Source organism: Scophthalmus maximus, chromosome 22 (assembly GCF_022379125.1).
Source record: "Scophthalmus maximus strain ysfricsl-2021 chromosome 22, ASM2237912v1, whole genome shotgun sequence".
Taxonomy (NCBI): Eukaryota; Metazoa; Chordata; class Actinopteri; order Pleuronectiformes; family Scophthalmidae; genus Scophthalmus; species Scophthalmus maximus.
The window spans coordinates 5,735,267-5,751,654 of NC_061536.1; the positions used below are offsets into that span (position 1 = coordinate 5,735,267).

General features: G+C 43.8%; 1 protein-coding gene across 1 annotated transcript; it reads right to left on the reverse strand.

Moving 5' to 3' along the window:
* Nucleotides 1-532: 532 nt before the first annotated feature.
* Nucleotides 533-12,679, reverse strand: susd5 (sushi domain containing 5). The gene is made up of 5 exons (XM_035621161.2): nt 12,189-12,679; nt 11,024-11,201; nt 6,896-7,005; nt 6,167-6,355; nt 533-5,079 (listed from the first exon to the last, which is right to left on the reverse strand). The coding sequence occupies exons 1-5, from the start codon at nt 12,274-12,276 to the stop codon at nt 3,062-3,064; spliced, it is 2,583 nt and encodes an 860-aa protein (XP_035477054.2). The 5' UTR covers nt 12,277-12,679; the 3' UTR covers nt 533-3,061.
* Between the last annotated feature and the right edge of the window lie 3,709 nt (nt 12,680-16,388).

Here is a 16,388-nt window from a genome sequence, read left to right on the forward strand (position 1 = left end):
CAGGGAGTTTGCAGTGGTCCTTCAGATGAAACTCGGGGCTGCTCAGAGCAGAGAGACGCAGCTCGAGAAAACACTGGGTTGTTTAATAATGTTTGAACATTGAGTCTCAGTGCAGTTTGTCACACAGCGATGTTAAAAACCCACAGGGGAACATTCCCTCTGTGTTACTGTGTGTGCCTCTCTCTGTCTCCAGCTCTGTGTTCTCCTTCCTCTCCTGCCTCTATTTACCTCTCCTCTATTGCGTGTCCTTGTTCCGTGACAATGCTTTATTTATCATCTTTCTCCCTTTTCCCCCCCCTGCAAATTTTGGGAACACATCAGAGAAGGAGAAGATAACAGTTGGTGAAAGGAGCTTGGATAAACGTCACGATGAAAAGCAAATTGTCGGGAGTCGAAGTCACGGGTCAAGGCCATAGGTCACACTTACTCAATGAATGGTAAACAATGCAATTTGACATCTTTATCTCTATGAATGAAAGTTACTGCTTGACCATGATGGACACACACCAAAAAAATGCAATAATCACCACAGTCACATGTTTAGGAGTTTATTGTGACTAAGAGAACACATCATTTTCTACAGTACACACTTCGCCCTGACATCACACACATCGGGCTGTTTGAAATGGAGGAGAAGTTGTCACATTAAAGCGTCATACGGATGAAACACTTTCATGTGTGTCATGTGTTTGCACAGAACTCAAGTGATTAGGAATTTAACGATTGTAATGATTACCATCAGTCTGGTGGCATCGGGTCATGTGGCGAATCTGGTGTGAGATCAGACAGACCCCTCCTCGATTATCCACAACGTGGTGTTTATTTCAGTGTTACCCCAGCAGCTGACTTGTGTGACTACAGTACTTGTGTTTCAACAGCAGAGTGGACTGGTACATGCAACAGGCTGTGTAAGACACAAAGAGGTACAGTAACGTCTAATGTGAACTGTGCTTGTCCTGGTGAGGTGATTTTCAAGACACCACATATGCTACAGTATGTACAGCATGTTAGTACAGTCATAGATTTGTATTTACACCAACATATGGGTACTTCGTTGCGCCATGCCCTCACCCATGAATAGTGTCAATATAGTTTCAGATACCACAATGCAGATATGAAAAAGACTGAATTAAATCAGACAGAAATTATTCACTTAACCCATCCAAATCCAAGGAATCCTTATTTCATAACCAGATTAAAAGTAACCCTATTAAAAAAATACTTTTTATAAACCAGCAGATAACACTGGATGCTATGATAGAAAACATAAGAGAAAAATGTAATTATCACTCATGACACCATAAAAGCAATTTGCCTACCAGCCACCACCCAATGCTGACAGATATTGAAAGTAAAGCACTTACTATTTCAATTATTGAAACTTACTAGTTAATTTTTTTTGTCTTATACACCACAAGAATTACGACTCTAATGTCTAAGTTTAAACCCTCTCATGACTATTGGTCTTTGTTTACATTTGCAACTTTTTTTTAAGAGTTTTAAACTCAATTCAGCGGTTGAAGCATACAGCTACAACTTCAGTAAAATCTTTATTTATTTTTTTAACTAAGCTGGATAACCACATTCATCAATTTACTCACATTAGAGACTCCTTGCCTCAATTTAATCATATCATATAAAAAAAGAATTATAATTTGAATTGAGATCCCCACAATAACCACTGATATCTAACCAGAGGTTCAGTCAACCAATAAGACAGATAACAAGTACGCTGACCATCCACAACATTAAGAGCAGTTACCTGTTTAAATGGGGCTGACTGGTGAACACTCTCCAGCTCCACAATTTATTTAAAAATATCTTTCCCAAAATTTCATGAAAAGAAACTACACACTTAACAGTCAGAATATTTCAGAAAACTACTACTAACTTTTTAACGATACCATTCGGGGTAGTTTCACTCTGTTGCCATGGCAGCAACACAATGTTTGATCTCAGCCTCCAGTCTGCTTCTTCAAACACGACGTACCGCCGAGCAGCAGATTGCACGAACCTGAGACACATGCACTCGCACTCACACCTTTTCTATCTCTCACACACACACACACACACACACACACATGCACAGGACAGATTCTGCAGTCTGGACACCCGCTTTATATTTCTCACCAGCTGACTGTCAACACCAGCAGACGCAGGAACGCCTTCAAATGTTTCCCCACATCATCACACCTTTCCCAGGCCTCTTTTTCCTTTCATTGACTCTCTCATAGGGTCTAACCATCATCATCATCATCATCATCATCATCATCATCATCATCGTCACCACCATCATCCTAGTTTGTTTTCTTTCTTTCGTGCTGGTTTGACAAAAGCCAGGTCGTTCATTTGGGACTACCTGCCCAAATCTGCTGCAATAACCCTAAGTGTTTCGAACTTCAGCATGCTTGTTCGTGGAGTTACAAGTGGGATACAGTTTTTATTTAAAAAAAAAAAAATAATCCTAATGATAAACAGAAAAGAAGATTTAGATCAACAAATCAAGAACAGTACACATTGAAAAACAAACGGAGCACTGAATAAAGTCAACAAAAATGACAGCAAGGCAACGCAGAGATTCTTTACCACAATGTCTAAGAGCTTTGGCGGAGGTTGAAGTCTCATTTCATCTCAGTTCATTTATTCTGGCAGGCACGCCTTCTTGTGGTTTTCCAAACATGGTCATTTCCTTACTACCTCTTTTTTTTCAGTTCCTGGAGCTGAGTCCAGCCCCGACAGAGCACCTCCATCCGTCCAGCTGGATGCTCGAGCTTTGAAAATAACTCATCAGTATGACAAAGATGGGTGGAGTTCCTCAGAATTGTTGAGCAGGAGACAAAGAACTGCTACCATATTGTTGCGTCAGTTCTCAATGTTTGACTAAATTTAGTGGATTACACAGGTGATGTTTTTCTGTTTAAAATAGGGCTCTTTTGTTCATACCTATCCAAAGTCTTCAACAATGCAGAAGTTTCTAGTAAGATGAAGGGCTGAGCTTTCGTCCCATCCCTCCCAAATGTCTCTGCCCTCTGTCAGTGTCCTTCTTTCCTCACCCCTTCTCTTACACCTTTTGCTGCATCTCTATCTGTTGGCCCTGCCTGGTGTTACTCTGGCCCTTCCCGTTCATCTCATACATTGAGCTCTTCTGCTGCTGCCGTCGGTAACACCACACCCCCAAGATGACGGCCACAATGGCCGCGCACACCGCCACAATTATGACCGTTATCGTGGGCCCTTGGCTAGAGGAGCTCGGAGGGCAGTTATCGCCCGTGCAGATTGTCTCCCCCATCTCCCCTTCCACCTCCCCCCTCTCGCCAGTCTCACCGGGCAGGTTGTGCACACTGTGCTCCTCCGTGTCTCCAGTGAGAATGTCGTCGTCGTCGTGCACCGGAGGAGCTGGGCCATAATCCAGGAAGGGGTGCTCGGTGAGGTCTCCCTGCCACGAGTTGGTGGGAGCTGCCTGTTGTGTTGAGGGTGAGTCTGAGGGCTCTAGGTGGTCTGGGGAAGGAGCGGCGGTGGGGATGAAGTCAGGCCAAACCTCCTCCACTCCCCCTTTTACAGGCCTTACGGTGGGAGACTCATGTTTCTCTGGTAAACTGGTGTAAGGGGCAGGTCTACGAATTTCCACCTCATTGGGTCTGTCTGTTGTCCTGACGAGTGTCCCCCTCGCTCTATCCTCTAGTCTCACCCTTTCCGTTGTGGAGTCGCCGTTTTCTGTTTCCTCTGGAACGACAGGGTAGCCGTCAAGCCAGGTTTCGTCTGTGGTTGCCTTTCCTCCTGCTCCCTTCTCCGTGACATTCTTACGTACATCTGTTGCTATAGACAAGATCACACGCTGATGACCATCATCGTCATCTTCATGGCTATCATGATCGTCATAGCTGTCATGGTCATCGTGGTCACGAGCGTCGTGGTCGTGGGCGTCGTGGTCGTGAGCATCGTGGTCGTGAGCGTCGTGGTCGTGATCATCGTGGTCGTGGGCATCGTGATCGTGATCATCGTGGTCGTGAGCATCGTGGTCGTGGGCATCGTGGTCGTGAGCATCGTGGTCGTGAGCATCGTGGTCGTGATCATCGTGATCGGTGTAGCTGTCGTTATCGTCCTCACCCAGGTCGTAGTGCTCCTCACCATCATCGTGGTCGTCGTGGTCGGCGTGCTCCTTTGAGCCTTCGGGATGCTCTGGAACAACGGCACCATGATCGTCAGTGACGTCCTCGCGATCCTCATAGCTTTCGTGATCGTCGTAGGTGTCATCCTGATCGTCGTACTCCTGGCTGCCGTAGCGAACCCGTTCATCTTCATGTTCACCCATATCATAGTGGTCACTGTGGTCTTCGTGATCATCGTTGTGTTTTTCCTGGCGGTCCCGTCCGTCCAGATCATCATGCTGAGCAGGAATATAATGTTTCACATCAGCATCATGGCCATCTTCGTCCTGGTGACTGTCACGGTCCTCTTGATCGTAATGGCGGCTATCATCAGGATCCTCTCGGTCATCTGTATCATGATCATCGTAGCTATCTTGCTCATGATCATGGTCCGTGTTATCGACAGGAGGCTGGAGGTGGTGACTCTCTTGGCTCTCGTGTTCTTTGCTCTCCTCTGATTGGGTGCCCGAGGCTCTCTGTGTAGTCTGTGTGACGGGGTTTGTGGACACAGGCTGTCCCTCCTCCTGAAAGGCCTCAGACGGGAACCAGAACATGTGTTTCTGCGAGAGAAGAGAGACGGGTGCTTCTGTGGCTGCAGCTGCATTTATCCTAACCACCTCCCTCCTCTCCTGCTCCCACCTCGGATGACCTACAAAGTCTTCAACAGCCCGTTCTTCATCTTTTTCTCCCTCAAACTTTCCACCAATCACTTCTCCCCCTACTTTGTCCTCTCCACGCTGGTCTTGATGCTCCACAAGACCAAAGCTGGTCTCTTGCTGCTCCTGACTCCTCTCCCCCTCCGGGTATGCAGCTCCATGCACCTCCTCGTACACTTCGCCATGAGCCTCCTCTGGTCTCTTGCTCTGGTGCTCCTCCTCTTCGTAGGAATCTGGGAACTTGTCCTCATAGTCTACGTGACTTTCAGTCTCATCTGAGAAAACACAAAGAGGAAACATAGATGCTTCATCAACTGACCCCTTGAAGGAATATGCTTATTTGCTTTCTTACTGCGAGTTACAGTTACTTAGGATTAGCATGAAGACTGGACACGATGGGAAACAGGATACTGTCTGTACCAAAATTCAGCTAATGGCGACTGGAAACCTCACTATTTCATGACCTGGGGTGGTCGGACTTTGTGAAGTCCATTCATCAGTCATCCCATTAGGAAGTAACCGTTTTCCAGCTTAGAAATAGTCCAACACATAATTCCGTAATATTCGAAATATGATGTGTTGATGAATGAGTTAATTGTTGAGCTTTAGAGGTGCTGGTATGGTTAGTGCAGGTGTTGTTTGCTGTTTTTATCAAAAGCTTAACTGACTAGTTGCTGTCTGGACCCGTTCCGGTATCAATCTTCTCGTTTAACTCTTACAAAGCAAATCAATGTATTGCCCCAAATGTTGAACTCTTCCTTTAAAATAAGGTCATGGCTACTTGTGATCCCTTATCACATTTTATGACCTGCTCCTTTGAACGATTTCAAGTGGCTTGAGGAGGTGAATGTATCCAGTATATTACTCAAAAATGTAGTGTGAAGTCACACAAAAGTTAAAAATAATTTTGTGTAACAAAAATATATATATTTCCTTTGTCCATCTCTCATAATTTTATGACCACTCTGATTGATCTTTGGGCCATTTGGGAACCACTGCTTTAGAGCACAAACATGTTAAAGCTACCCGCGGACAAATGCCTGGCGTTTTGCCTTCATAGACTCTTACTCTTTAGACCCTCTGCTATGATATGGTCCACACTATGCTATGTCACGCTGAGGTGTCATAGCGGCCTTTTCCTCCCAGCTCACAGTTAGGAGTCTGTTTGCCCCAAAGCCAGAAATCAAGCACCAGTCACCTCACAACACCGAGAGCCCACAAGCAAAGAAGTGAGGAGGTTGACCCCAGTGTGGTCTCTCTTTCTATAGGTCAAAGCTCATAACTTTGAAGAAGAAAAGCTCTTTCTGCCTCTTTCCATTTCGGCCCTGCGCTCCAACATACACAGTTTTAACACCTACTCACCTTTGACACAAATCTGCACCAGTCCGTACCACTCTCCACAGCTGTCGCACAGCAGGCTGAAGGCACTGTGTCCGCTGGGCATCACATAACCTGGCACACACGTGTACAGCAGCTCATCGCCCATCTCAAACCCAGAGGGCCCCTGCAGACGGGCGTTGGGAAAAGACGGAGGGTCTCCACATGGCCCGCCTGTCGGAAACAAACACAGTGATGCATGTAATGTAAAAAAAATAATAATAAAGAGACACATTCCGCATACACAGTGGGATGTAACAGTTGACCTTTTCAGTTATGTTATTTCAATAATACATTCAGCTGTTGTTTTATTGTAACATTAAACATTTTTCCATAATGTAGGTCTAATATTATTAAATTAAACTGCCTATTTAGTGTAGCATGGCTGTGAACAATAGACAAAACCGTCTATACAGTCTTTTAATGTACTCTCTTTTCTTCTGCAATATCATAAAAAATATGAGCAACAAAGATGACTGCCCCCTCTCCCCTGTCAGATCCATGCCAGTGGAATAGGTGTGTGGAATTTAGCTTGAGATCCATCTGGATTTACGCACATTCATGGATCATTTCACACACTCAGATATCAAAGAGAAGGCTGACGGATTGATATATAGAGACAGATATTAGTGAAAACATAGACAGTAAATGCAAACACACATATTTGATTATAGATTTGAAGTCATTAGTGCGCACATCTGTGTCTTTACTGACCTCTGTCTTTGATACAGAAGGCATTCAGGTTTGCCGCGTCCTCCGTAGAGTTCTCTGTTCTCACATCCACTGCTTTCAGTGCACTGCCCACAATATTACACACCGTGGTTCTACAAATCAGACACACAGAGACACACAGGCAGCCAATAAGAACATTTGTGATCATCATTTAAAACCAAATCATGCTGGTGAACTTTAACATTCACACAAACACACTCATTGTTGAAAGCAAACGGTCGTCGGTGAAGCACATTAGCACCTTTAACAGACTCCAGCATTGAGGGTGGTCATAATTAAAGCCAGTGTGTTAACTTGTGACACACACTCACACACTTCCTTAGGTAAACAGCTTGTACTTGGATTGTTACACCATGTGGTAGAAGGTATACAGCACATTTACTCCACTATTGCTTCTGTGTGAGGTACTTCACTATTTCTATTTTGTGCTAATTTATAGTTCACTACATTTTAGAGTAAAATACATGATAGTAATACCTTTTAACACATTGTATAAGATTAAACTGTTGTTCCCAAGCTCTTTTTGGTTTGTGACTTCTCACAAAAATCTGTGTCTCCTTTAATTGACTATTCAAGGCCTGTTAGAGAGGTACAATAATATTTATATAATGCCAGATTTGACAAAAAAGCAAGGATTACAAAAAAAACACCTGCAAAATTGTATTGCCGAACTTTATTCTATCTTCTTTCTACCCCCATCAATCATCCAGTGTTTCCTTGAACAACGATGACCCTTCGGAGGGAAAAACCCCTGGACTAAAATACCCTAGTAGCTACCACACTAAAAGGTTGCTAACACACTGATCCATAAGTATTAACAATAATAGTCATATTATAATTAGTCACAGAGGTTTTGTACTGCAGAGTTTAACTTGTAACTGTGCATGGTTAATGTATTAGTACATACATAAAGGTTCTAAATACTTCTTTCACAACTGATAAACTTGTGCCGAATAATATCCCATGTACAACTGCAGCTCTGGTTTATATATGTACGTGGGTAACATGACGACATACACAGATAAATATATACAGTACTCTCTGCTCTCTCAGTCACCACGAGATTTGTTGCTTATTCAAATATTATTACAGCATGACATCAGAGTCTAGGAGCACACATCATGCCTCAGACATGCTGCGGTATCAGCAGTTGTCGCCTGAGGCACAGTACTATCACACTGTGGCACATTTGGAATAGATGTTCCCATGTACAAGCCAAGAGATACAGCCAACTTCATATAGAAGAATCATAACATCAGGGCCTGTAATATAAGACATATTCCATAAGGGCCAAATGAGAAAAGGAGTTGGCCCAAGACGCCTACAAGCTCTAGTGGCTAAAAATGCTGAGCAAATAGTCCATTTTTGTTGCCACAACTTTAACTAGGTTCATAGCATCAGTAGCCCATTTATCATCCAAAAGCTGCCGATAAGAGCGACTCAAACTTCCCAGGCCGATCAAATCCTGTTCCCACAGCAGCTCCCTGCACCACGTGGAAGAAAAAAAAAAACCAAGGCACAGTTTCATTGAGCTCGGAAACGTCATTAGAGGTCAGATATATTACACTTGAAATTAAACTTATTAATCAGGCATCATCAAATGATGGCGTGTCTGTGTGTGTGCGCGCGCGCGTGTGTGCGCGTGTGTGTTTGCTCACTTGTGTAACTGAGTTAATCAAAGCCTGATTTGACTGGCAGTGCAGCTTGAGACTGTGAGAAGGGAGCGGTGTGAGTCATACTGAAGGCTTGTGCGACGCAGACTTCAGCTTATAAGGACAAAAGTCTGCAAGAGAAGCGAGGAGTAAGACCAAAATCGCCAAGAAAACACTCGGTGAGAGACAAAAACCACAAAGACTGTTTTCATATTAAACTATATCTCCAGCAGGCATCTGTGCTGTGTGTGTGTGTGTGTGTGTGTGTGTGTGTGTGTGAGAGAGAGAGAGAGAGAGACAGAGAGACAGAGACAGAGATTGACCTCTGAGACACGCTACATTTCCATCACCTCACATGACATAACTACAAGGAAAACCTAAGGATGTGTGTGTGTGTGTGTGTGTGTGTGTGTGTGTGTGTGTGTGTGTGTGTGTGCGTGTGCATGTGTGCGTGTGTGTGTGTGTGTGAGAGAAACTGTGTGTCAGTTCAGTCTGCTGCTATTGTTGTGTTTGGTTACCAGGCAGCAGATCTGTGATTGACAGGTAAGACGAAGAAGTTAAGGCGGAAGAGTCGAGCTGAGCAGCATTTGTTATTATGCAAGAGTGCAAAAGAATTATGTCAACGCAATTCTGAAGGTTATAGGTTAACTGGCACTCACACCTGAGCGTTACCTTCTTCAAAACTGCCAAACAGGCACAAATCTAGCCACAGAAATAGGTTAATCATTATTTGGCAACTTTCAATAAAACCAATATCAGTGACTGAAGGGAGCCTGTATTACCAACAACCCAGCCACAACTTGAGTCTTGGTTGTGCAGCATGTCCGTTCCACACGTATAAATACAATGGATAATAATCACTACTGCACCATGTATTTCACATTTACCCTGCATGTCAGCATAAGCCTAACCAGTTGATATGTCTTTTTGAATCTTTTGATTCAGATCATGAATGGATGAAATTGAAGAAATGTGAAAACAGGGACATCCCGTGGTTTAATGGTGCAAGACACAGACCGAGTATCCACAACATCCTGGATTCCTGTTTTTGCTGAAGAGATGTCAGCCCCTCTCCATCTACCTCTATTGCTACCATTGGACTAAACTATCAATTAAAATGATCCTGTTCCACTTTCACACAAACTGCAATTGCAGGTGGTACGCGCTATTTAACCTGATAAAGTCGTTTTTACACACAATAAGACAGTAGATCCAAGATTGTCTCAGTTTTCATGGGAGAAACAATCTCATGCTTTAGTAATCAGAATTCCAACATCTAGAGTTGAACCTACAGGAGAAGCTGTAAACTGAGGGCCAGCAGGAAAGGCAGAGCGATGCATGCTGAGAAATATGTGACAATGCAACTGCACACAGAGAATGACCTCTGGCCCATTTTAACATTGACCTCCATTTTAAATTCTCGCAAACACAGCAGAATAAGGTTATGCAGCGGGTTCAGCCGGAGAAGGTTTGGAGAGGGCTGGAGATGAACTAAGCCAGACAGATAGAGCCAAAGATGGATGATACACTGTGAAACATAGTACGCGGGTGTGAAAGCTGATGCCCACTGTCCAACACGTAGAGAGTGCACGGAGTGTACAGAGACAAAATGTGTCAGACGTCCACAATTCTTGGTGCAGGGGCATTTTCATGACACTCACTGAATGTTTGTTCACCGAAAATATGAGCTGTTTAGGACTATTTTTTTTTCATATATTAATTTTACCACATGTACTGAGTTTTCTTTTGTCCGTCCATCCATCCATTATCTATACCTTCTATCTACATGTGGTGGGAGGGCTGGCAAGTATGAGGTAATATTGCAAAAAGAAAAAGAAATATGTCTCTCACTTTTGAAGAATTGAAGAATTTTGAATAATCAGGAATATATTTAGCTCCATTTTGAAAAGCACAAGCAGCATAACCATCCATGTGTACTGTTGAAAACAACATGTACCCAACAGACCATATATTTGACAAAACATAGACCAAGATGACTGCAGTGCTTTCTCTGTCATCTGTAATTGCTGCCCGGGATACAAGCTGTCGGTCAAACTCGGGTGTACTTGTCTTCCCCAAAGCCCAAAATCAGCTCCGTCTCTCTTTCAGTTTCCGTCTGTGGATGCTGAGCGCTGTGTGTCATGATACCGTGGAGATGAGAGGTGTAAATGGAGGCAGTTGTCGACATGACACCCCGGCTCTGAATTCCCTCCTCCTCCAGGAAGGAACAGAGGAGTCTTTCTCCCTCTCTTCCTCTCTGCTTTTTCTCTTTCCCCCTTGAAATGTGTCACTCTCTTCTTCTATCTTCCCGCTCTCTCTAACCGCCGCCGTTGCCTTTAACTTCCTTTCTCTTTCATCCGTTCCTGCGACCTCAGTCACACACACAGAAGCACGCACACCAGAAATGACCTTTGAAATCCCTAGAAATCAACCTTCTCCATCTCTTTCCTTTCCTTACCCCACTGTGCCTCCGTAGAGCCATCCCCGGGTGCAGGGGGAGAAGAAGCACTCAACCACAGCATGGCGAAGCTCCTCTGCTGATGCCAGGCGGGCGTTTTGTGAGGCACAGGCTCGCTCAGCGTCTCTGAAGCCCTGCGGGCCAGAGGAGTTCCTCGTTTCCAACACAAAAACCCGACCTGAGAAACAAGAGCGATCGGGGAGTTAGAGGGAAACCGCTGAAACTTCTCATTAGCTCTTATTAAGCTCGAACAGCAAGTGACAGGTGGTCATATCGTCTGCTGAGAAAAATGACCTTTTGGACAATGGCAGGCTGTGTAGACTAGACTATAAGGGGACCTATATTTTGACAATAGAATACAGTATATTTGTGTTTAAATGTCCTTAGCACACATGCCCTAAGTTTTTGAGCACAAATTTTTTAAAATAGATTTGGCATCCATTGTGATGGCTTTTGGGATATGCATACTTTGGAGTTGCAATCTAAATCTAGTACAGTCTAGTACACATTCAGAGAACACAGGCAGGTAAACCATTGATTAATAGGCTTATTATTGCATAAAAGAGCAGATCCAAAACATTTTAGACAATCACATTTGCCAGCTGCTAAAGGGTGGATAAATCACATGCTGTTTAATAACAAAAAAATGTATCAATGATCACTCTGCAGCATGAACACTTGCATGTCGGAGCTCAGCATAAAAGTTTGCTTCTGATCATAAGCTACAAGAAAATATGCTTTTAGCCGATGAATACATTCTCGAGAGTTGCAGTTGTTGTTGTTTCTCTGATAAACATAAGGGTAAAACTAGGAAAGCTGCATCTGTAAAAAAGCTGGAAGATGACTGCGCACTCATACAGCATTTAAATCCATTACGCACAGCTTCATCAGAATTATAAGGCTGTTTTTTTTCTCCCTTTTATAATCAGATAATTACATTTTTATTTCGATGGGGAAAAAACTCAGGGGATGAGAGGGAAAATGCTCACATACCATGATAACACACATGATGAGATAACGAGGCAGGTGCCGTCGTGTCCACCGTGCGCTCCGAGTAACGGTTTGTGCGTCACCGACCCCAAACTTACTGACTTTGGGTATCGTGAAGTCTGTGGTTCTCTTGTCATTTGCGGACTGTTACATGAGGAATCAAACATTAGCTTACCGTCGGCATTTACGACAGAGGTCATCACAAGACAAGCCAGGCATCCAAAGAGCAGAGACAGAACAGTTTGGTTACAACGATCCAGCATCTTCTTTTTGTGTGTGTGCGTAAATCTCTCTTTTTTTATGTAGGAAAACGTGTCCAAAAGAACTTGAAGTGACGGTAAAGAGTAAACTCCTGCTATGTTTCCCTCCCGGTGGCCAGAGGTGGGCTGAGCAGTGGGAAGGTTCAGCTTGATGACAAGTGCGGGTGTTAACGGAAAGAAAAACGGCCAGAGCTGCTCGAGAGCGAGGCGCGTCTGTCTCCCCAAATAGTCGCCCTCGCGAGCAGATGGAGCGCCGGTGCGAAAACTCGCGCGTCCCCGTTAGCAAATACGTCACGGCCTCAAAATCTTCACGGCGGGCAAAGGCGGTCAAACAGACTGCCTCACGGAGAGGAGGAGGAGGGAGGGGGAGGAGGGGGGTGAAGGCTGCTGCTGAAGTGTCCCTGAGCAAGACGCTGGAGCGCCCAGCCTGCTCTTGAGCTGGCTCTGAGTGTGTGTGTGTGTTTGTGTGTGTGTGTGTGTGTGTGTGTGACTCCCATTTGGGGAGGGAGATAAAGAGTGATGACCCCAGCCCATAAAGAGCATTTTTCATTGTGTCAGTGAGCCTGCAGGTGAAGATATCTCTGACCCACATACATACATGTGAGCCACACCAGTATAAACCCAAAGAAACATCACGACCAATAAAGAATATTGCAAAGGGAATCAGGGTTATCGCCATCAGCACACATAGGCTTCTTTAATGCATCAAACAGCTGAACCCTCAATTGCAAACACACGCGTATGCGCAAGCACCACCAGCGTGAGGATAGTGGGCATTTTTCGGTTTATCCACTGAGAACATGCTTAGACATTTTCTCATCCGCAACGAACTTCAATAAAGAAGTTTGAGAGCCTCTGCTGGAAGCCAACATGACCAAGAAGTCTTCAAAGCGATATGGAAAAACATAAGTTTGATCAATGACAACTGGGCAACTCTATCTGATAAAGAAGACCATGACATATGACTGAAAAGCTCCAGAACATCGACTGCATTAGGTGAATCTTCTTGTGCGATTCATGGGTGGTGGGAAAAGTAGTTGAAGTAGAAGATGAAGAAGAGGCAGAAGTAGGAGAAGGAGATGGTTCTTTGAGGAAAGAGTTGTTAGAGTCCGAGAGTCGATGGGCGTTATTTCAAACAATCAGTCAGAGACAGGAGCAATACACGTGTGTGTGCGTGTGTGTGTGTGTGTGTGTGTCTGTTTGTTTGTTTGTGTGTGTGTGTGTGTGTGTGTTTGTGTGCAGATGCTTGAACAGAGGAATCATTTCAGAATGAGATTTAAAAAGACAATAATAAAGACCCTCCCAACGGAGTGGCACCTTTATCGAGGTTTCACACTTACTCATGTCTCTATTACTCATTTCTGTCTTTCACATCCCACCTGTTTCATTTTCATAATTGACTGTTCCCTCTCTCCCAGTGGAGACCCCCACCCTGTCTTTAAATGCCCAACTGATGGCTCACCCTTCTCTTCTCTGTCACATTTTTTTCACCCTGAACACTCACGCACCTCTCATACTTTCACCCTATGGATTTCCTCTTCAAAGGGTATGGGTGAGGGGTTTTTAAGTGGGCCGGGTTATTGACTCATGCACAGGGGCTATTTATGGAGGGGTGGGGCGCAGGGTCACGGAGGAAAAGTGAGAGTGATGGCGAGGAAGAGAGAGACAGTTATTCACACCTGCACCATCCCATAGAGGATGGTGAGAATTATGTTTGCTGGAGGTGTCCGGGGATGGGGGGGGGGGGGGGGGGGTTCCAGACATCACACAGGTGTGTAATCTCACAGTAGGTACCCATCAGACAAAGTGTGGAACACACACACACACACACACACACACACACACACACACTGGTCTGAGTATGTGTGAGACAGTGACTTCCCATGTGAGACATGTCCTGTCAGAATGAGGTGTTGTGCCGGTGTGTTTTGTGATTGACTCAGTCAGAGGAAACCGTTGGTCATACTGGTGCAGCCCAGGGACAGTGGGGGGACTGGCTTTGTCTCCATGGCAAGAGCAACGCAAACTTCCTTGAGGAGTGGGATCCAGAAAAAACAGGAACTGTGGTTTTGAGTGAAACGATCGGCGTGTTCGTGTAGAGAAGCTTTGTGACAAATGGGCCACATTTGACTGTTTGTTAAACCTAAAGACACAGGGGGAAGATTCCCTGAGTATAAAGCAACATATAATCCCTCAGTTACAAATTAGGAGATGCATGGCTTTCACTGGAGAGTTATGTGTCTGAACCTGTAAATATGTGTTATAAATACCTGGCTATAAGCATGTACAGTATAATTATGAATATAAAAACAGAGGGACACAAAGTGTTTAAGATAGAGGAAGGGAATAGTGAGTAAAAAAGGTACCTGCAATCAAACAGAAAATAAATAACTATAGGCAAGAAAACAGAAGAAATACAAAATAAGGAGGCAATAAAATGGTCAAACTATACAAAAAGGTATTGAAATATTTAAAGTATTCAAACCCCAATGAACTCCATGAACATATATCATCTGAACAGCTGAGCTGTCTGAGCTGAGGTTTCCATCTGAAAGACTGTAGAAACGTTACGCGTTGAACAGAGATGACTTTGCTCTACATTAATAAAGTCGCTGTGCTCGTCGGGACACATTCAACACCGAGCTGCCAGCCACAGCTGAGTCAGGACGAGGAGCGCACGGAGCTATTCAAGGAACTGAGTTAATTAATTTGACTTTTGATGAGAGATTGTTAATTACCATGCAATTCAGTGAGACGGGGTGGCGACGGGATAGAGGAGAGTTGCTGGAAGACTACATTTTAGCACAAGCGTCATAAAAACACACACACACACACACACACACACACACAGTGTTCCTGACAGTGTGCACACACGGTCCCTTCTATCTGAGTCATGTTGTTTCCATCTTTATGTTACACAATACTCCAGTGTGTACGCTTCTGAAATTATTTACAGTATGGGATAGTCAATCACTACAACTATTACAAATTCTGCAGTACTTATGGTCCTAAATGGCTTTGTATGGTAGTAAATGCAATAGGAGTCAAAGCAAGTGCTTTGGAAAATGTTGACATTTTATTCTTACATATGTATCTTGGTGAATTTCATATTTTTTGAATTTTCAGGACGTTTGGGGTCTCTTAAATCTTGGCAACCCCCGACTCTTTGGTGAAAAAAATGCAGACGGACCCTGCTGCCAGCCTGCATACTTCCACTGACCAGCTACACCATTCAAATGACTGCGATTTAAGTTATGGCTATAGGTTCATGGTTGAGATTAAAGTTTTCCAGTCTTCTGGTGAAAACGGTGAAGGTTGCATATGGCCTGACGTCCTGGCTAAAGTGGGCGGATGGCAGGAAAAGGCTCTCATTCCAATGAGCTATGCATAAACAGCACCATGAGCCTCAAACCAGCACACAGTGAGAAAGTTGTTGAGGGCAAGAAGTACATCCTACTATTCACCAAGGAGAACGTTATCATCATTCCGTATAACCTCACTTTTGCTGTGTGGTAATCTGATAAAACACAGATTGATTTAGTAACATGCAAAGAGGCCCTTTAAACACGTAACACCCCCCTATGTTGTTTTACTTAGCTTCCCTGATTAGTCCTCCTCTTCTACAGACTGACCTCTGTCTCCCTTTTCTGTTAGCTTTGTTAGTGTGGGACGATTATACTTTTTTTTTTTTTTAATTAGCAGACATATTTTCAAACTGCAGACTCCTTTTTCACAGTAGACATTACTGACTTTTCATTGGAGGAAATGTGCAAGTGCTACAATTGACACTGATGATTGACTAACCCACTATTCTATTGTCCTCAGTGGTGTTAAAAGTAGTTTGGATCCTTTACTTTAGCGCATTATCAATACCGCGTTGTAATAGTGCAACAGTAAAAGTAAAAGTGTTGCTTTTCAAATCTTCCTTCACTAATACTTTTACTTTTTTATGGGTTTGCATTGACAAAATATATTTGAAGTACCAAAAGTAAAAGCACTAATTATGAAGAATGGCTCTGTGTCATAAATAACTGGATTATTATGACTGATGCATGTATGTGAAAGCAGTTGGTTGAGGTTGAAGTGTACATTTTTCCTTATTCACTATCTCTTTT